The following is a 23306-nucleotide window of genomic DNA, read 5'->3' as shown; positions in this document are numbered from 1 at the left end:
TGATATTTTGCTGTTACTTTCTGTCTTGTGCATTTTTTGCTCTTCTATTTCTCCATTATTGACTTCTTTTGCATTAAATATTTTCTGGTGTATCGTTTTAATGTCCTTGTTTTTATGTTTTAAGTTTTACCAAAACCTTTTTTTAGTGATTACCTTGAGAAATACCATTAACATCTCAAAACAATCAGATTAATGCCATAATTTCAATAATACACAAAAACTTTGTTCCAATATTATCTGTCCCCTCCTCCCTCTTCTGTATAACCACTGTCACACAAATTACATATCTGTATGTTTTAAGCCCACTATACAGTCTTCTATCTTTAGTCAGTTGTCTTTTTAAATTGGATAGGTTAAAAGAGTAAAAAGTAAAAATAATTTGTACTTTCTTTGTATTTACTAAATGTTTTACCCTTACTGATGACCTTTATTCTTATGGATTCAAGTTACTATCTCATGCCTTTCCTTTCAGTACAAAATATTCCTTTTATTATTTCTTTTGGGGAAAATCTGCTAGGAATAAATTCCTTGTTTTTATTTATCGTAAATGTCTTCACTTCTTTGTTTCTGAAGGACAATTTTATTGGATATAGAATTACTGGCTAACAGTCTTTTCCTTTCAGTCATCCCACTGACTTCTGAATTCTATCATTTCTGATTTTTAAAAAATTAGCTGTTAATTGTATTAAAGAGCCTTTGTACTTGAGTAGTCACTTTTCTATGAATGTTTTCAAGAATTTCTCTTTGTCTTCATTTTTAAACAGTCTGCTTATGATGTGTCTAGCTGTGGCTCCTTTGATTTTACCCTACTTGGAGCTCACTGAATTCTTAGTTGTGCAGATTAATGTTTTCCATCAAATTTAGGGGAGTTTTGGCCATTATTCTTCAAATATTCCTTCTGCTCCCTTTTCTCTCTCCTCTTTTTCTGGAACTATTATTATGCATATGTCGAAATGCTTGATGGCATTCCACAAGCCTCTGAGACTCTAGGCTCTGTTCATTTCTCTTTATCTTTTTCTTTTTGTATCTCTGACTAGATAAAGCCAATTATCTAATTTCAAATTCTCTTTTTTCCTTGTCAATTGAAATCTGCTGTTAAGCCTCCCCAGTGAATTTTTTTAATTATTATACTTTACAGTTCCAGAATTTGTATTTATTATTTCTACTCTTTCTTAATATTGCCTATTTGGTAAAACACTATTCTCACACTTTAATTCTTTACACATGGTTTCTTTTACTCTTTGAACATATTTTCAATAGCTGAAAGGCTATGTCCAGGAAGCTCAATGTCTAGGATTACTTAGAAACAGTTTCCACTGACTGCCTTTTCTCTCTATATAGGCCATCTTGTCCTGTTTCTTTGCCTGACATGTAGTTTTTACCCAAAACTGTACATTCAAAATATAATGTGTCAACTTTGTAAAGAAGATTCTAGAGTTGATACTATTTGTTTCTTTAATGATTATCCTGGATGAATTCTGTAAACTCATGTAAACTTTGTTCATGAGTGATCAATGAAGTCCCTGTTCAGTTAGCTTAGTGGTCATCTAATAACTGGACATTTCCTTCAAGACTTGAATTATTGGCTCAGCACCGATAGCTCAGTGGTTAGGGTGCCGGCCACATACACTGAGGCAGGAGGGTTCAAACCCAGCCCGGGCCAGCTAAAACAACGATGACAACTGTAAAAACAAAAAATAAAGCCGGGCGTTGTGGCAGGCACCTATAGTCCCAGCTACTTGGGAGGCTGAGGCAAGAGAATCACTTAAGCCCAAGAGTTAGAGATTGCTGTGAGTTCTGATGCCACAGCACTCTACCAAAGGCAACATAGTGAGACTCTGTCTACAAAAAAAAAAAAAAAAAAAAACAGACTTGAATCATTAAGTGTTCCAACCTTTTATTGAGGGTTTGGTTTGTGTTGCAGCACCCCAACACCCCACCAAGTATTTTTACAACTTTGCCTTTCGCTTTCAATTCTTGCTTGTGCACAGACAGTCTCAAAGTCAGTCAGAGGTTAAGAATTTAGTCTTTTCAGTTCTTTCTTGGGCATGTGCACAATGCTACACTTACCTGTGGCCTTACAAATACCTACAAATACATCAAAATCTTTCAAAGGCACCTAGGGACATCTCATTACTCAGTTCCTTCTAAGCTTTCTGTTCATTTTTTGTTGGTTCCAACAGTAAAGCCACCTCAAAGAGCTGCCATGTTCAGCAAATGGTGCTACTTATCTTTAACAAATGCCCTGTAGGTTAGGCAAGGTTTTTCTCAGAAAACAAAGTCCAAGTCACGTCAAATAAAGACAGTCCCTGAAAATGGAACTTTTCAGCCAGCTGGCAGAGAGGTCAAATACTAACCATTCTCTGGGAACAGAGTTTTGGGGGAGTGACTCCTCCGCTGGCTACCAAGGGAGTTTGATGGCTACTGTAGTTGTAGGACCATTTGTTATAAAAGCTCCCAAAAGAGCTAGGTAAGAGGGTGATGAGATTCAGCTAAATTAAACCTCACATGAGTCTTTGTTCTTACTAAAAGTAGATATTTTTCTTAAATAAACAATCTTTGGATTGTTGCAAGTATTTAATTTCCAGGGTTCTAAGAAAAGTGATTTTGATAGTTTTTGCCAAAAGAACATTGCTTTTATAGAGTGTATTTCTGAAGGTCCTTACTCTACCATTCCAAAAATAGAAACACTATATGCTCTTCTTAAACCTTTTAAAACACAATTATCAAACTCTTTCATATCAAAAACTATTTCCATAACATCAGTTTTATAACTGCATCATAGGTTATTAACCAATTTCACCCCTACTGTTGAACCCTTAATTTGCTTCTAGTGTTTTTCCTATTATAAAGAAAACCAAAATGAAAAGTCTTAAAACTAAATCTCTGAGTTTATTCATAATTCTTTCCTTAGGATATGTACATCATAATGGCTTGTGCCACAAATTGTCTAAAAGCACTCAAGGGAAGACATACTAATTGCATTCCACCAGAAGGCACTATATGAGAATGCCCCAATACCCTTAGAAGGTTTTCATGCTTCATTGCATTTGAGAGAGGCCTACAAGTTTCTTTCTCTTTTCTGTTGTAGTCCATGACATTAACTTAAGTGGTTTATTTTCTTTCCTTTTTTGGCCCCACTCTTCCCACCCCCAAAATTCCATTCCTAAGATTCAAGCTTCAGGCTTCCATTGCTTTTTATATTCCCTTTCCTTCAGAATAGCCATATCACTAAAAAATTAAAAAACAACTCTGCTTTTCAACAGTACTAATGACTCCAAAACGTGTAACCCAAACACTGACTATTTTCTTGTATACCTTTCAAATCGCTCCAACTCCTCACTGTGACAGAACTCCACTTAGATATTCTACCATTACCTCAATTTTGACAAACCACATCCCATAAAATTGAAGATATAAATGAGCCAGAAATAAGTCAGCATAAAAAGAAGACACCGAAAATAAAATTTAGAATGCTATAAAGAAATACGTTCAAAATCTATGCAAAAATTTAGAAAAACAGCAATTTTTTAAGAACTAGTCCCCAAGAGACAAACTGAAAGTTTAACTTAATTAAGAAAGAAGAAAATGGCAGAGCCACAATCCCAGTGTCATAAGTTACCAATCACAGTTCAGTGAGAAAGTCAGGACTGAAGGGAAGGGAATGTAAGGGAACTAGATGATAAGCAAACATACATAATGCAGAGGGAAAATCCTCTGTAATCAGAATGTACTAGTAACATTTCCTAAGAAAATAAATTAGTTTTGCTACTCCTTCTCTGCCACCAATTGTTCCCCTGATGGCTTTGGCAATAACAATCACTTTCTCCTCCCCTCTGTAAAGCCATGTGATGGGGACAACACACTCACTCCCTTTCCCTCTTCCCCAAGCCAAGGTCACTGTATTCCACAAACAATGGAGTGGGTGCTACAGCAAAGCAAGAAAGCTGCATCCAGAGGAGATCCAATCTCCTAATTACCATATAAGGTTACCAAAGTCTTTAAGGTTGCCAAAATTTGGGAGATACTATGGGCTAAAATGTGACACTGGAATACCACTGCCTAAAATAAGACACTAGGGTACAGAAGGCATGACTCTGTGATAAAAATCATTTGGGAATTACAGGCAAGGTTTTTGCAATTGTCCAAAAAGGACAGTGAATATAACTGATGATGATAACAGAGAACCATCTGGAAAGGAATTATCAGAAGTTTTAAAACTCTAATTAAAATGCTAATGATGGTAAGAAGGAAGTGGGCAAAAATTTAAAAAGAAGGGACATAAGCGAACATCCTGGTCATATTCTGTATCTTGAAAGGGGTTCAGGTTGCAGAGGTATATGTATTTGCTAGAACTCATAGAATAGTTCACTTAAGATCTATATACTTCACAATATATAAACTTTATATCAAAAAGGAACTGTAAGTAAATGTTGAACTCTAGTTAATGACATGTGTCCTGAGGGACTAATATATCTACAGTTTATTTTGAAATCATTAAAAATTGGATTAATGAGAAGTAGACAGATGGAAAGTTGTAAGACTTGGCAAACACAAAAAACTTATTAACTGTAAAATCTGGGTGGCATGGGCACGGATATTCACTGAAAGACTTTCAATTTATCTTGCAGGTTTTAAATTTTATAATAAAATGTTGACAAAAAGTTGTGACATGGACTCACTGATTTTTAATTATGTTCTCACCAATGTAATACCAAAACAATGAATATAAAAACAATAATTAAGCATAGTATAAAAATACAGAGAAAAAAGTGTAAAAAATGTAATGTAAAAATATTAACAATCAACACAAAAAATTTGTCAGGATGTTAAATAAGGAGTAAACTTATTATCAAGGATATTTTCCTGTTTGAGGACTTTTATGGTTAATGGTTATGGTCAATAAATTAATGACAACAAAAGCATCAGAGACTCCCCACATCTTTTTATAAGCAGGTAAGATTCAATTTTGCTTTCTAGTAGCTTTCTCTTCAGACCAATATGAATATTGTAGAACTGCTGTGTGTGTGTGTGTGTGTGTGTAAATATAAAGAGGGTGCCAAAAAAGTGTATACACATTTTAAGAAATAAAAAACCACTAAATTTGTAATACTCAAGTCATATTCAACTTAACTTTTGCAATTACAAAAGGTGTTCCACATGACTTACATCATCTTTCATTATCAGTATATACTGAATATACAATTTTAATACAGTTTTTCCTTTTTTAAAATGTATATGCATTTTTGGCATCCTCCACATGTCTGTGTGTGTGGAGGGGGTAGGAGGAAAGAGAAAGAGAGGGAAGGGGGTGGTAAACAGACTGAAAATTAAGTAGGTACGTAACTATAAGTCTAGAATACTTATAATAATCAAATTTATCAAAATCATATCATGCATATTTAAAGTCTTAGGGATTTCAAGTCATAAATTATCTCCATCATAGCCACAACAGTGGAACAATGGCACAGTACTTGTTTTCCTTACACAGCTAGTCATTCTACCACGTCTTGACTTTTCTCTTGCTCGTATTTCATCTAATCCATTCAACAAGTCTTATTGGCTCTACCATCAAAACATCTTCTCACTACCTCCCTCCTACCACCCTGTCCCAAGCCACCATCTTTTGCCTGAATTACTGTTTTAGTCTCCTAACCGCTTCTACCTTGTCCTCCAGTCTATTTTCAACACAACAACCAGAGTAACTGTTTTCATCTAACTCAGATCTTGTCTCTCCTCTGCTCAGAACTCCCTAAAGGCTCCCCATCTCACTCAGAGTCTTTACAATAGCCTGTATAAGGCCCAATCTACTCTGACTCCTCTTACCCTTCCTCTTGCTCTTTCCAGCCACATAGACCTTTCTGCTGTTCTTCACACATGCCAAACATGTTTCTTCATCAAGACCTTTGGAACTCCTGTTCTCTCTGCCTGGAATGCTCCTCCACAATGGCTTTTTCTCTCACTTTTTTCAATTCTTTCCTCAAATGTCATTTTCTCTGTGAGACACTCTCTAGACAAGTACTTAAAATTCTACTCTACCCAATCCTTATCACATTTCCTGGCGTCCTTTCCTGCTGTATAACTTTCTTGTTTTATCATCTAACACATTGTATGTTTTACTTATTTATACTACTGTTGTCTCTCACTTTCCACTAGAAGGTAAGCTCTACAGAAGAGGGATTTTGTCCACTATCCTTGGCACCCAAAACAAGTGCCTGTCACAGAGTAAGAATTCACTAAGTATTTGTTGACCTCAAAGAATGAATTAAGCCACCCCTGCGCATATGTCACCTGGTGGTGGTCGTCTTCCCCTCCATCTTTTGACTGTTCCAGATCTTCACTGTGCCATCATTTGAACATGTTGCAAACAGTGAGTGCTCATCAGAAACTCTAATTCGATTCACAGCCGATTTGTGCTCATGAAGATGTGCAACCAGTAGCCCTTTAGGACGCCACCCTAAGGAAAAGCAAACAAGTGTTATCTTAAGTTATAATAATCTCCTACTCATCCTCTAGTTAAAATCACCAACAACCACCTTGAGAATAATCATAATGAGTAAATAATTAAAAGCTATTGATAACTAACAAAGGTAGTTGATAATACCTGATACTAGATACTTGATACTAGACCAAGACATATTTATTGAGTAAGGCATCAAGATAGCAATTGAGTGTTACTCAAATAGCTTCAGAGAGACTGCATCTGCGCCCCTTCTCCAGTATCTGAGAAGACAAAGCAGTTACCTGCCACCCCTAAAAACCATGACCATTGACTCAGTAGCATGAGTTAACAACTACCCTACCCTACAAAAACTGGGCATAAAGGAACATTAAAGTCACACAGACCCAAATCTACCTACCATAAAAGTGTAACCTTGTGCTACTTATTTAAATTCTCTGAGCCATACTTTCCTCAAATGTAAAATGAGGAGTATTTACGTAGCCAAGGGGCAACTGTATGTATAAACAAGATATAAGAAAGAGTATAACATTGTCCTTAACTCACAGTCAAGACGCAAACATTGGTTAATTCCCTCTCTACCTGCAATCATTTATTCTATAAGTATGAAATAAAAACGGTATTATAAATTATAGCCCCATAATATTCATAGACCATCCAATGTAATTTTCTTTGTTACAAGATAATTTTCTTTACAATATCTAAAACCTTCTGTGTGAGTGTGTGTTTTTTTTTTTTTTTTGAGACAGAGCCTCAACCTGTCCCCCTGGGTAGAGTGCCCCATGGCATAGCTCACAGCCACCTCCAACTCCTGGGCTCAAGCGAGTCTCCTGCCTCTGCCTCCCAAGCTGCTGGGACCACAGGTGCCGGCCAAACGCCTGGCTATTTTTTTTTTTTCGGTTGCAGCCATCATTGTTGTTTGGCGGGCCCAGGCTGGATTCAACCCGCCACCTTAGGTGTATGTGGCTGGCGCCTTAGCCACTTGAGCCACAGGCGCCGAGCCCTGTGTTTTATTATGTATATTCTCTTTGTGTGTGATTTCCTAAAATAAATTATACAATCCCTGAATCCATAAACCATGTCTTATGCATTCTGAATCATTCATAGTACTTAGCATAGGTCACTGCACATAACTATCTTCAATGTTTGATGAATAAAGTTTTTTGTATCATACTAAATATAACATTTCATTATATTTAATATTCTTCAATATTAAAATAAAACAGGAAGCTATGCTGAAAATATACTGTACCGGCAGGCAGCATTGTAACTGAGTGTTAACAATGCCATTTTAGAAATAACTTTTTTTTTTTTTTTTACCAAGAAACAATAATGAAAAGGCAACAAATAAAACATTTTCCCTTGGAGCTCTAGCTCATGTGTGGGAACAACAGCTGAACATCCTTTTTAAGGACAATATGCTGAATTTGAAAGTGATCAAAACTACTCTGTCAAACAGTCTAGACAATCTATCAGACAAGATTGAACATTTCCCTGTAAAGAAAATCAATTTCACACAACCACTAAAGTGTGGAAAGAAAAACATCAAGAGTCCAACAGTCATTGTATATTCCTTGAACCACAAAATCTGACATCTTTTCTGTGATTTACTAAATAAAATGTGTAATTCCAGTAAAAATAAAATGCCACTTATAAAAACCAATCCTATCATAAAATTAAGTAGATAATTTGTGGTCAACTTTTTTCTTTTTTTAAAGGACAGCCTGTAAAAATACTGACTTATATCAAGGAAACAGCTTAAACATTCCAAGATATTTATTTTAATAAGAAAAATTATGTGACTAGAGATGCCACTTGACACTTAATAATATTTTCTAAAACCTTAAATCACTGACTTCTACCAGCATCTTCCCAAGTTCACATCAGAGGCCCATAGGAATTCACATGATTCTTAAGAGTCTACACATAAGCACATTATAAATTTCTCCTCAGAGAATTTTCAAGTTAAATTTTTGTTATTAAAATCTAAGTATAGAAACTCATAAAACTTTTTTAGAAATCTACTAACCTAATATCAAAGACTAACTCTGCCATACTACACCAGACAAACCTGCTAACATAGCTGAGCTATAATTTTATCTGAAGTACCTTTAAATTTCTTTTAAATCTCCTAGGGTTACAGAACTACATCCCCAAAATCTTAATGTTGATAACCACTAAGTGGTGGGATTATGAGGTAATGCTGTTTTCTTTTTAAAAATATTATTTTCAAAAGTTTTTGCCTTTCTCTTACATAATATTAATAGATGTATGTTAAATCTTCCAGAAATTAAAAGAGTTTAGTTCCAAGAAGCCTGACATTCAATGAGAAAGTGACATGACAATAGCAGGTAAAAACAACTACTATAAATGGGGAAAATGAAGCACAGACTAAATTATGAATATTAAGAAACCAGCCTAAATATGACACTGCAAGTTGTCCCCCCAACTAAAACGATCCAGTTCCACAAATAATAATTTAAGATTTCTCACTTATTGCTCTTTGTTCTGCATCTCCCAAATGACAGTTTTGTTCTCACGTCCTTGTCTGGTAATTAAGGATCAGTTTCCTAACTTAGAGTCTAGGCTCAGGCACCCAGGTGGAACACAACTACCTATCTGCGGGGACTTTTACCAGGTGGAGGAGGTTTGCTCTCCCATTCCGCATTCTCCATCATTTGCTTGGCGATCCTCTCAGCATTGCACTGCTCCCGCTTCTGTTGTATGAGCTGCTGAAGTTCAGTTTTACAAGTTGTGATCCGAATCTGGTAAGTGGATGGCAGAATTGTACTACTTAAAACTTGTATTACCGGTTTCTTACTCTGGACATTTGTCACTTCTGAAACCTGCAAAACAAATAGAATTATAGATGTTTATGTCATAAACAAAATACATTTGAATACAAAAAGGTACCCATGTTTTACCTGTGCATTTTGTCCATATTAATGTACCAGTTTTAAAATCTATGTATCAGCTTTTTGTCCCTATTAATGTACCAGTTTTAAAATCTGTCTAACTGAATGATGTTTTCTCAATGAAAACCTAGATAACCACAAATGGTACAATTCCAAACTTCTACATTTAGGTAAAAAAAATTTTCAGCATAAAAATAACATTAAACAAAAATTCTCATTAATTTAAATGAAAAGAAAGAGAATTTCAATTTTATCAGTCTAGTTCAATTAATACTTTTAAGATATGATTAGTTACAAAAATTACAAACTAATTTCAAATACAGAGGCTCCTTGATAACAGAACAGAGTTAACATCCCAATAAACCCAGCATAAATTGAATTATCATAAGAAGAAAATGTACTTAATAAACCTAACCTACTAAATATCACAGCTTAGCATACCCTACCATAAACATACCCAGAACACTTATAGTATCCTACACTTAAGCAAAATTATCAAATACAAAGCCTATTTTATAATATGTAAAGTATTCACTAGCTGACACTGTTTTCGAAGTGAAAATCAAGATGATTATATGGGTACCAAAAGCACAGTATCTACTGAACACATATAGCTTTCCTACCACGGACAAGTAGAAACATCATTAAGTCAAACAAACCATTTTAAGTTGGGAACCGTCTCTGTCAAAATCATCGTGACATTTATCATATATAGCAAACTTGAGACTTCTTTCCACAAGTATTTTTGCTATTTTACAAATGTAACTATGTTATATTAAAGGAAGAATAAAAAAATTTAAATGGTTTATTGTAGCCTAATCATAATCCCAGTTCATAATAATGTCTTCAACTCACAATTTCAGATCACTTTTATTGGCAAGTACTCTAAAATGAGACCTTTTTGGCACTTTTGATAACTAGACTTCCCCTTGGCTGTAAAATTAAAGATAAACCTGTCTCAGAAAGAAATATGTCCTCCCTGAAGGACAAGTCACCACATTGATTTTCCTAGTAAGGTACACAGTTTTTAAACAAATAAAACAGCAGAATAAGATTCAAAGACATAAGGAATACTACTGTCTAGATGACAGTACCTGTGGAGAAGTTGACAAAGGGACACAAATGCCAGCAGAAGACTCAGAACGAGGAGGCTTCCCAGTCTGAATCACCTCTTGGTCACTCCCTTTAGGTAGGGCCTGTGAGATGTTTGGTGGCTCCAGAGACCCAAACATGCTTTTCCATTCTTCATTTACATTTGAGTCTTGTTTTACATGTTTTCTAGCTATGAAAATATATTCAGAATAGTTAGTCTAAAGGTAGCCTTTAAAATTAGTATATGCTTTATTGTCTTAAGAGGTGGGGGGGAAGCAATGGACTTCACATCATATTTGTTCTTTAAGAGTTCTAATTTATTCATATTTATGTATCAACTCATTAACTCTCACTTCACCTATCTAGCAGATGGAACAGATGTGCTTTCAGTGGTGTTAATAATTAGACCTAATTGCGCTCCAGTTTCCTAAGGCTAGCTCAATTTCAAGTAACCACTTTATCTAAAGAAGAGACAATAAAAACTACTTCTTCAATGGCACTGCCCATGCTGCTAAATATGTTAAATATGACTTCCCCATTTCAAGGATCAGTTATTTCAAAAGCAAACAGAAACTAAAAAAAGAAGAAATTTAAAAATTTGACTGGTATACAGCTACATCCTTATTATAGACAAATGTAAAATCTTTTATTTTTATCTTTGTCCAACAATAAAAAAAGTAAATAACACAAAGTTCTACCATTACCAAAATATAGCATGAATTGCTCTCATAACTGTAATAGCCTGAACTTTTACTAGGTGGTGGTGCTTCAGCTTTCCTTCAACTTTATAAACCTCATAAACTATATTTTAATGATACACACTTCACAATACCAGGTATCACCAGTATCTGCTAATCATATAGAAAAAAAATGGCATTTATCATTGTTTTAATTTGCATTTGTTATTTACCTTTTCATATATATGCATTTCTATTCTTCTATCAATCAGTTTTATGTTCAAATCCTTTCCCCTTTTTCTTTTGGTGTGCTTTTCTCACTAACTTGTATTAATACTTTTATTTATGGATATAAATCATTAAAAATTATATTACAAATACTTTATCCCAATATTAGCAATTAGAAGATTTTAAATATAATTGACTAACTGCTCTCAAAATCTAATGCTGAAATAGAGGAATTTTTAAAACCATGTACCTACTAGTGACTACACCTGCAAAAACAGTATATATAAAACCTCATACAATCAATGGCAATGTCAGAAGAGCTAACAGTTTCAAAAATCAAGACTGCAAATGGTTAGGGCTTCTCTGGTCTCTACTTATGTATTTCATTGTAAATAGCAAAACTATTCTTTTAAATTCATTGGGTATTATCCACTAATAATAAATCACAAACCTTTATCTTTTTTTATATAAGGCTATTATTGCCCTTAGGTTGTTGGTGTTGAAAGGATTAGAAAAACAGAATTCCATCTTCAATCATATACCTCCACAGAGACAACATGATTTTATTACAAGGCTTTGGAATTAAGCCTTGGTTCATCACATACAGAGCTGTGATTTGGTAGATTACTTAATCACCTAATTGTATGGTTCCCTTTCTCACTTTTCCTCCCTGAAATATCCCTCTTAAGTAATGAAGTCAGTGTATTTGAAAGTTCTATATATGAGAAATGGGACTTTTTATCATTAGCTAGCTAAAAAACAGTCTTATGAAATAACTCATAATAGTAAGCTAAACACATACAATACACAAAGAAATATACTAACCCCGTTTGTCATCTGGTTCTTGTTTGGTTTTAACAAGATCAACTTGTCTCCCAATTATGCCTAAGGCTGCCAAGTCAATTATACCTTTCTGACTACTATCATGAAGGTGGCTCTGATCCACTATATTGGCCTTTGCTTTATTAGATTTCATCATGAAGTCTTTCAGTGCCAGAAGTTTGTCTTCTTCTTCCTCTGTCATTCCCTACAACCAAACAGAACCACATATTTTAGATTATTCTCACAAGGAATAACAGGCCTCAGAATGACTAACTAAAGGGTCAAACTACCCCAAATTTAAAATTGAAAGACTTGTGTATTGAAGCAAGCACATGTAAGTGAAAACAAAGTATCGATACAGAACATGTCACTACTGGGATCTCCCAGAATACTATTAGGACACGTTCTAATTTGATAATTTATATCTTAACTCTCTTCCTAAATGACAGCATTCAAATTTAATTCATCTTTGACACTTCCAAAGAACTTAACATGTAATAGATAACTATTCAATAAATATACATATAATATCTAAACAAAAACTCTGAATGTACAATATTAAGTAAAAGAATGTATGTACTTCAACTTTGCTTCTGGTTGTGTTGAGAAATTTACATTAAATAAGTATGTGAAGACACTCTATGATATATAAATATTTTACACAACTGAGAAATTGATAAGAATGCTGGCTGAATTGTAAACCTAAGCAATACAACTACTAGCATTCTAGGATAATGGCTGGAGTCAGACTACCTGGGTTCAAATTCCAGCCTTATTACTATCTGTGTCAGCAGTCTTCAGCGTTTTTGGCATCAGGGACTAATGGAAAAACCTATATGTTAGCAAGTGACAAGAAGGGATAAGGGGCTAGAGTGCCTCCATAGGGTAACTGATGACTTATAATGAAAATAAAATTTAAGGATGGAGGCCTTTAACATACAGGATTGGTAGGAGAAAAAAGAAATACAAAGAGTCATAAGGTCCAAGGCTAAAGAAATAATTTTGATTGGGATAATTTTTATTGCATGCCAAAATCTTTTCCATACTTACTCAAGAGAAATGACAAAAAATATGTGACTCAGAATCCAATTTTCTACAAACTGCTTTCTAAAGTATAGAAGAAATCTAATATATAAGCCATGTTGAAGAGAAAACCCAAAGAAAAAGCTCTTCAGAAATTCAAGTCACATCAAATCAAGTCTTCAAAAACAAAAGAAAACAAACCACTCTCCTAGAAGAGACATTCAGAGGCAGCCATAACCTCCAGGCAAATCTAGATCTAAAAGAATCAAAATGGTATTGACCAGCTTCCCACAGGAGCCTGTTCCAATGTTCAATCACCTAAACCAACGCTCAGGCATCAAACAGTGGTAGATATGCGTGACAAGTATAATACATGAAAGAATTTACATCATAAAACTTAAAAAATTCTGTCTCTGTAACTGAATGCATTTTCTCATCTTCTTTTCTTGTTAGACAAGAGATGACTGACAAGATTTCTCTGTACAAAAACATTCTGCAGAATTAAAGATAGCTATGAACGTCCTCAGTATTTGCCTTATGGCTCACGGAGCACATATTCACCAACTGTATTCTTTATTTCTGCCTTGACTTTTCTAGGTTCCACATTATCAATCCAAACTATAATAAAAAGATTACTTCCTAGTTTTAAGACAAATCATTAATGGATCCAAATGTATAGGCTTTAAAGATATAGCAGTAAACTGCTGGTTTATTCGCCTTAGATTCATTATCAAGTTATTTCGGCTGTTTCCATGTCCTGAGAACTCAATAAATTTAGACTAAAATGAACCAGGACCTTTCTATACTGCATCTGTGCTTTGCACATTTCTTCTTGCTGAAGTGCATTTTGGTTTTGGCAAAATGTGTTATTAAATCAAGAATATTACTTAAATCTAAGGTTATTTCTACATTCCCTCATTTACTTAGCCAGTAATCACAAAAGAAACTTAATAGGCCTGCCATGATTCTTCATTTAGTTCAATTAAATGCTTTATCTTCCTAATATCTTTGCTTGGATACCAAGGCAAATGCATAAAATGTTTGCCATGTTAATGTCTTCATTTTTTATAATGTAACACTAATCAATAAAAAATATTTTAATAGCTAAATGAACACTTCAACAGTTTTACAAAATTTGAATTTAAATATAAGATTTCAGCAAGTTGGTACAACCTGTGAGAGCAATTTCTTCAGAAGCTGTGCTATTGCAGGATCCTCAGGTGGTGGGCAGTCAGGAAGAGACCCATTTCGTTTCTTCTGACGCATATGAAGATGTCTGAATAAGCTACTGATATCTTTAGACCTCAAAGCATAATCAAATATAGAGCGACTTACTGGCTCTTTTAAAACACTGAGTAGAACAAGTTTTCTTTCAATCTATATTAGAAAAATAAACAGAATCAGCCAAAAATACAACATACAGTATAATTATTTTCAAATTCAATAAATACAACTTATGAATAGTTAACACAGGTGTTTATTTCCTAAGAAAATAAAATATGTCAACAGCCGCCATTTTTGTATAGAAGGAAAAAAACACTAGTGAAAAAAGGGTAAGGCATTTCTTACTTTTTACTGTCAGCACAGAGCACAAATCTGTGTCTATCACATTGGAAGGCTAATACAACTGCCTATGCTAGAAAATTTTAGAAAACAATACAGAGTCTTCTCTAGATCCCAATACATCAGATGACATCCAAGATTTAAAAACTATATGTAGTTCACTGGTCTAATAACAGTAGACACTGATCCAGAAAAGATACTCAATAACCACAGATCTTCTTCCTTCAGTCATTACTGATCCCAAAAGATTCAACCACTTCTAAAAAATATTATTCATTACTCTTTCCATAGAATTGATAAAATCCTTCCTTTTATTATCCAAAAGAATACTTTCCTTGTCAATGACTATATAAGAAAATGAATGAGCACTTTCTTTAGATGTAGTTAACTACCTGGTGCATTGACCAGTGGAAAGCAGCATAAAAGGCATCTTTTGCCCAACCTAAACTGTACAAAGATTAGATTCATGAAACAAATGCCTAAGTAGCCTCTTAACTCCTGATCCTGGCCTCTCAAAATACAAACCAATAATAAAAGCAAAAGTTTATTTTTTAAAGATTATATATATATATAATTTTTTTTTTTTTTGAGACAGAGTCTCACTCTGTTGCCCTCAGTAGAGTGCTGTGGAGTCATAGCTCACAGAAACCTCAAATTCCTGGGCTCAAGTGATCTTCTTGCCTCAGCTTCCCAAGTAGCTAGGACTACAGGCACCTGCCAGAACACCCAGCTAGTTTTCCTACTTTTAGTTGAGACAGGGTCTCGCTCTTGCTCAGGCTGGTCTCAAACTCTTGAGCTCAAGTGATCCACTGGCATCAGCCTCTCAAAGTGCTAGGATTACAGGCATGAACTACCATGCCCAGTCAAAAGCAAATGTTTAATGAATAAACTTCTAAATAGAATAGTCAATATCTAATTTCCAATGAGCCATAAATAAACATTTTTAAGGCATTTTTTTCATGTAGGGCTATCCATCTTTCATATATACGTAAATTATTCTTAAAGATAAAAAATTCTCTAAACTCTATGAAATAAGGAATAATGATTCCCAGAAATAAATGAATCTATGAGGAAAGTAAGGACTGAAGACGTGGCAAAATCTGCCCTATTTCCAGACTTTAGCCGTGCCATTTTCTCTAAGGGAAGGTACATTAAGATACAAAGGTAGGAGAAAACCAGAGAAGCACGTGAATTTCCAAGTGAAAAACTTAAGTTTTGGTTAAAAAAAAATTTTTTTTTTCACATTTTTTTGGGGAGGGCTGGGGCTGGGTTTGAACTCGCCACCTCCAGTATATGGGGCCAGTGCCCTACCTTTTGAGCCACAGGCACCGCCCATTTTTTCACATTATTTTAACAGACAGAACGTTTCATGAGACTCAATGTTTCATTTAATTTAAGTATCTATTTTGATAGTTGGCTGTCTAGCAAGATGAAGGATATAAACACTGACAAGCTAGGTAAATAAAATTTACCTTGTACAAACCATAGACCCAAAGTTTATTATCAAGAACTATATTGCTAAAGGTAAAAGGCCAGGGGGTGGAAGGGAGGAATTGGTTAGATGAAAAAGGAAAAAAAATAAAACCAGGGACTTTTGCTAATTTATTATAAATGATGACTTTGGCTGAAATCAGTTATACATTTTACAATAAAAAGCAGAGGTCCATCAATATGCATTTCTACCAGATTATATTCACTTTAATAGCAAATGAGTTACAAAATTACATAAAAGAAAATAAAGTATGAACTACTACATGCTATATTAAGCATAACATGATATATAACAACATTCTCTTGAATTTTTCTCATCTTCCAAGTTGCTTGGCCTATTAACATTAAAAAGTTAGAAATGAGTATGAAAATGCAATAGTCCAATTTAAATTTCTAAAAATTTAAAGAAAAAATAGGACTTTCTAAACATTTTGTTAAAGGACACAGTTTGGAGGGAGGATTGACTATAAGTTGGAACATGTATACCTGTATGATTGGCTGGGTAATATATGGGTCGAGATAAGGCATCAGTTTACAGTAGACATCAGCAGTACTTATTTGATGGGCTACCACTGTGATAAATCCCACAGCACCATAGCGTATCCATAAGTTGGGATGACACAGGAAGGGAGCTAAAGAGGGAGGGGAAAAAAGGTATGTTTCAAATAAGTTAACTTGTTCATTTCAAACTATCAGTATGAACAAACTTCACATTATACCATAACTGAGAAAAGGATTATACTGCAATGTTACTATCAAATGCCTTCACATACTCATTTACACCGAGGCAAAAACTCAACCAAATGAACACACTATTATTAGGTAATATTCTCTTATCATAAATGTTAGTAGTACTATAAAATAAAAAGTTATCTCTTTCTGAGGATTTAAAATATATACATATTTTTTACGTAGGGCTAAAAATAGGTAGGCACCTACTCCTTATACTAGACTTAAACTATTATACAGAAACACAAAAAGTCCCAACAATGCACAGCAAATTGTCACTCCCCTAGATGTACCCCACAGAAGTTCAAGCAAAGAGCATCCACCACAGAAGCAGCAGGGAAACTGGGGAGTTCTTACTTCTCCAAGCCACCGTCTAAGTTTAAGGAAACAATCTGACCTATCTGACATTCTGCAAATTTAATATACAATTCATAATTTCATTCATAAGACATCATGAATGGAAACAAAAAAGGCAGAAGACATAATGCCTATTCTTAAAAAGTTCAAAATATAATATTAAACCAGAAAAGTAAATGAATGCCTTTTCACCCTTTTCAACAATTTTACATATTAAGCCTACAATTATTGATTTAATAAAAGATTTCTTTACATAAAAGAAAATAAAGTATGAACTACTACATGCTACATTAATCTGATTTAGAATGAAGTCAAACTTCTAAAAGCAAAGGAAAAAAAGTATTTGTATTAGCTCTGAGCACTTAAAGATACTAGCATTCAGGGGATGTTTATTTCGTAAGAAATTCAAGTTAACAGAGAAGAGGAACACCATCATAATACATATATATTTAAAGGAGAAGGAGACAAGAGGTGTTCAAAATCTTTCTCCCAAAGTTCTCACATTTCCAGTTCTTCTATTTATACACGAAAAGAGTTCTGGTCATTTCATGAACACCCTGAGCTTCTGGTCCATCTAACAAGAGAGGGATGGTATATTTATTTCCCTCTGACAAGAGAGAAAATGAGGACTGAGAAAACACTGACTAAACTTCAGAAAGTAGCTAAGCCCATAGTGGCTTAACAGGAGCTGGGAACGGTATCATATTGAATTCTTTGCCCCAGTTCTTAACTTTCCTGCATTATATAACCACACTCACACACACACTCTGTAAGTCCTTGTGATACATAACCAATACTTCTGTGCTCCCTGCCTTTCCCTCGGTCACATTACCTGCTTTGGCAATGAGTATTAGCAAAGGTAATGCAATAGAAACTTGAAATGAGCTGCATAAGTAGTTTACCCCATGTTTCTGTCGTCACCATGAGAAGAACATAACGTGGGTAGCTGCTGCCCCTACAACCAGGGCCCCAGAGTGAGACAGATGAATCACAGTCACCACAGACAATCTGAAGACGCACAGCCAGAAGCAGAACCACCCATACAACCTGCAGACGCATGAGGAGAAATTTATTGAAATAATTACTGAGATTCTGTGGTTGCTATAAAGTTGTATCAGTAAGTAGCTGACTAAAATAAAGCACTTATAATACTCAAAAAATAAGGAGCCTGCAGCAAAGGGATGACTATAAAACAGAATATTCAGTCTTTTCTCTACTCAATACATTTCAACTATTGAATTGAGAAGCATGAGAGAAGTATTCATAATATTTAAGTGGTAAGAGTGTAGTTTTTTTTTTTCTTTTTTTAGACAAAATCTCCCTCTGTCATCCTGAGCAGAGTGGTGTCAACTCTGCTCTGTCAACTTTGAGGTGTCAACATGGTGTCAACATAGCTCACAGCAACCTCAAACTCTTGGACTAAAGTGATCCTCCTGCCTCAGTCTCCTTGGTAGTTGGGACTAGAGGCACCTGCCACAACACCCAGCTAGTTTTTTCTATTTCTAGTAGAGATGGGGTCTTGCTCTTGCTCAAGCTGTGTCAAACTCCTGAGTTCAAGCAATCCACCCACCTTGGCCTCCCAGAGCACTATGATTACAGACATGAGCCTGGCCAAGTATGTAGTTTTTAAAAGGGCTGCCAAAGAAATCATGATAACCTTCAAAACCGCCTTTAAAAATCACTACAACAAATAGTGATATCAGAAAGATGGCAGAACAGGACATTTCAGGATTCAATTCCTTGTAGTGAAATCAATTTTAACAACTATCCACATATGAAAACACCATTATAAGAGGTAGGGAGTCCAGATGAAAGATTAGCATACTTGGGTACAGCAGAAAAGTAAGAAAAGCCACTTTGAACAGGTAGGAAAGATAGTTTCAAATTATCCACTTAAACACATGAACAGCCTCTGAGCCTGGGCAGCACAGTGCAGAGCAATACCTTCCCAAGTGGGGTGAGAAGATTAAGTGAGTACCCAACTTTGCCACAGGCCACAGCACCAAGCCCAAATCAGTAAAACCCAGGTCCTCAGCCTACCTACATAGGCTCTATGCCCTTAAAGTCACACACTCCAGGCCAGCCACTATGGACCCAGGATGCAGACCTGTCCCTGAAGACTCAGTCTCCAGACCAGCCCCAGTGCTCAGTAGGCCCTAGAGGACACAGGCTGGAGAGGACCCAGGGTTCAAGCCCACCCCAGTAGACTAGGGAACCCACCTAAGCACTGTAGGTCCAGGCCCAGGCTCATACTTATGGTCTCAGACTCTGGACACACTCTAATGGGCCCTTGCATTAAGGACCAGGCCTATCCCCACAGACCAGGCACAAGGCCTAAGCTGGGCCAAGCAGACTCAGGCTTAAGGCTTGTCCTAGCACCAGATCAGCCCCCATGCACCCAAGTTTCAGGCCAGTATCCACAGCCTCCAGGCTCACTCTCATTAACAAAGTCAGCAAGCCCACACCAATGAATTCCATCACAGGCTGGCTGTTATGAATCCAGGATCAAGGGTAGCCCCAGTGAACTAAGGTTTCAGGCCCAACTCCATGGACCTTAAATGTCAAAAATAATTTCCAAATAACAAAGCAACAGAAGAAATGTATTATGTAAAATTATAGCACAAATACACACACACACACACACACACACACACACACACAGAGGTTTATTAAGATAAAGATCAAAGTCCAAAACAAGAACAACTCAATTCAATCTGGGAGGTAGGGCCATTTTCACAGGAGAGAAAGAAAACACTGATGTAAGAATTCACAAAAATTAAAACACGAAAATAGTCCAGGTAGCAAGCAAGATAGACATGTAAAGATAATATGTTTTCTCCTTACAAATTATGAGAATGGCTGCTTTCTATTACTGCCTTACACTACACAGGACCAGAAATTCAAAAAACACCCTAATATATTTTGTTTTATTATAGTATTGATCACTTTGGGTTCCTGAGTCACTAGCTTCTTAAAAAAAATGGCAAAAACTTAGAGATAATGAATCCCTCAAAGTTTAGCACCCTGCAGCTTATTCAAACAATCAAAACATTTCTAAGTAACAACTACACACCCACACAAGAGAAAACACAATTAAGGCAGACTGGTGTGCTCTCTCACCTAACAGGCACAATGTCAGGGTATAATGGCACACTACCTACGTGAAAGGCTCAGCTACAACTTTGGCTTTATCTAACGCAAACAATGTAACCTAATCATTTATACCCTCATATTAATCTGAAATTTAAAACAAAATTTCTAAGCAACAGAGAGTCTTATTATGATTGTGTTGCCAATATCCAACAATTTTCTACCAAATTTATGATTACTTGCAACATAATCATTAAAAAATTCAAACCAAATTAAAATTATAAACCAAAAGAACAATTCTAGATATTAGAGTGCAAAATAAAAAAATCTACATGTTTTTTAATTTCCACAATTTTTTAAAAAATCTATATTCATGCCTTAAAATTTTACAGAATTTTTTTTAATCTCTACTATCTACCATACAGTTTCGCAACCATCAAATAACGTCCCATCTTTTTTCTCTGAGGATTGCCTCCAGGAAAACTGATTATTCAAGTCTAACCAATTCCAACTTTCTTATTAATTTTCTTTGCAAAGCACTTAGTAGCAATTAGGTATTTTATCTAAAAAGACAATTTTCTAAGATTTTAGATCCTCCCAATACAGAGCCAACTGGCAATGTTACCTTGCTTCCTTTGTTAAAATGAAACAATAATGAAATTAAAAGTTTGAGATACTCTTAATTTTAGAATTTGCCACATTTATTTGCTCTTATTCTGCATTTTTAAAAAGTTTGAGAGAAATAATGAGTACTATCAAGGTCAAGTAATTCTTTCCTTTGGTAGTTCATAAAATCACTAACATTGATAACTTCAATATTAGGAATTCGTAACTGGCAATCAATGCAATGACAAATGTCATAGATAATCCTTCACTTCCAATTTTCAACTTGACTAGTGGTCAAGTATCTAAAAAATAAGTTTAATCTTTAGACCAGTCAAGGATTTACACACATGTTAAAAAATTCATTTTTTCTCAAGGGTGACAAAAACAAAGTGATACTTCCCAACCTGGGCTGAAGAAACATATACAGAAACATGCACACATGCATATAATCATATATACACACCCACACAATCAATAGTAAGAAGAATAAGGCTACAATTCTTACTATATATTACCTAGAAATATTAATAAAGTTCTTCCCATACCCTAATTTTCTCATTCTAATTTGGAGAAACAGAAACTTACCAATGTCACTGGCAAACTCATAGACATGGGGTTTTTGTAGAAGCCCCAACTGGCACATACAAGTAAGGGCATTAAGAGCTTTCACAATAACAAATTCCTCAGCATCACTAAGACCTTGTTGTAGTAGAGGCTTGAGAATTGAGGAGCTTTGCCAGCCAACATAGGCAGCAACACCTGAAAATGAAAAGCAACGTTACATGATTATTCAATTTTCAAAGTACATATGTGTTTATCACTAAGTAAAATAAGAAAATTAAATGAAAGCCAAGCATATTGACTGATAATCCAGTAAACACATTGCACTTCCTACTCCAACATAATAAATCAAAAAATTATGAGACACCATAGAAAAACAAAGATCCAAAGAACTTACAAAAATGAAAATTTAGGTCTCCTAAAAAGGAAGAAAAATTAGATTAGCATCAGATGATCTTCAGCAACAATGGAGGCTAGAAGATGAGAAGACCTTCAAAGTCATGAAAGGAATTCTATACTCAGTCAATTAAGAATTCTATACTCAGTCAATTCAAGATACCCCAGGACTGTAAAGGTTACTTCCCATGCAACCCTTTCTAAGAAAGTTTCTTAGAAACTTAGAAACCAGCAAAATAAAAAGGGAAATGTAGAAAGTACAAATGACAAATTTAACCAAAGAATTCAAGGGGGAAAAGAATGACAGCTGGCAATAATCTAGAAATCAGTCAGCCCAAATCAGAGCTAAAGCTGACAAATTTTTAGAATATTGTAAGAAAAATGGAATAGATTCCAATCAACAAATAAGACTGATAAGAAAGAATGTAGATAGTACAGAGAAGGTGAAGAAGAAATATAACTTTTCTCTCTGATCACAGTCATAATAAACTGAATTCTCAACTAACCAAAGAATAAGAAAGGTAGACATAGGGGCGGCACCTGTGGCTCATAAGAATAGGGCGCTGGCCCCATACGCCAGAGGTGGCGGATTCAAACCCAGCCCCAGCCAAAAACTGCAAAAAAAAAAAAAAAGAAAGAAAGATAGACACGGAAAGAAAGAGAGGCCTTAATGTTATAGTGCAAATCAGGAGTAGAACAGTAACTGACAAACTGACAACTGCAACTCAACAGTCTGACTCCATAGTGCCTGCTCTTAACCATCAGCAGAGGTGGCAGAATGGGAGAAATGAGATGCAAAGGGAAGAAGAAGAGTTATGGTAAGAAAACATTAACAGTGGTGGTACCTGAGTAGATAGCAGGAATCGAGGCTATGTGTTTTCATATTAGTTTCTATATATTCCAAAATTTCTACAGTAAGTATATGTTACTTTTACAAACAAAATCAAATTATTTTAAAATGAAAAAAAGAATATAAAGATATGTTTCAAAACACACATGAATTATTCAACAGATGGGGGAAATTCAAACTATCACCTTTTCCCAAGAAAAGAAATAAAAATAGGATTTAGAAGAAGACAGGGCTCGGTGCCTGTGGCTCAAGAGGCTAAGGCGCCAGCCACATACACCTAAGGTGTCGGGTTCAAATCCAGCCCAGGCCTGACAAACAACAATAATGGCTGCAACCAAAAAATAGCCGGGCGTTGTGGCAGGCACCTGTTATCCCAGCTACTTGGGAGGCTGAGGCAGGAGACTCGCTTGAGCCCAGGAGTTGGAGGTTGCTGTGAGCTGTGATGC

General features: G+C 35.3%; 1 protein-coding gene across 1 annotated transcript in view; it reads right to left on the bottom strand.

Annotated features, from left to right (window-relative positions):
• PIK3R4 (phosphoinositide-3-kinase regulatory subunit 4) overlaps positions 1-23306 on the bottom strand; it is a 64880-nt gene that overhangs the window by 16988 nt on the left and 24586 nt on the right. The window contains exons 7-13 of the mRNA XM_003781713.3: positions 21639-21812; positions 16758-16903; positions 14391-14594; positions 12198-12399; positions 10470-10657; positions 9096-9306; positions 6292-6457 (exon numbers count right to left, since the gene is read on the bottom strand). Of these exons, the coding sequence (XP_003781761.1) occupies positions 6292-6457; positions 9096-9306; positions 10470-10657; positions 12198-12399; positions 14391-14594; positions 16758-16903; positions 21639-21812 (1291 nt within the window). The remainder of the gene's footprint in view (positions 1-6291; positions 6458-9095; positions 9307-10469; positions 10658-12197; positions 12400-14390; positions 14595-16757; positions 16904-21638; positions 21813-23306) is intronic.

This window comes from Otolemur garnettii, unplaced genomic scaffold, assembly GCF_000181295.1.
Source record: "Otolemur garnettii isolate 467f Iridium unplaced genomic scaffold, OtoGar3 scaffold00002, whole genome shotgun sequence".
In the NCBI taxonomy this organism is placed as follows: Eukaryota; Metazoa; Chordata; class Mammalia; order Primates; family Galagidae; genus Otolemur; species Otolemur garnettii.
The sequence above is the reverse complement of the archived record's forward strand: the minus strand, read 5'-3'. Positions and strand labels throughout refer to the sequence as shown.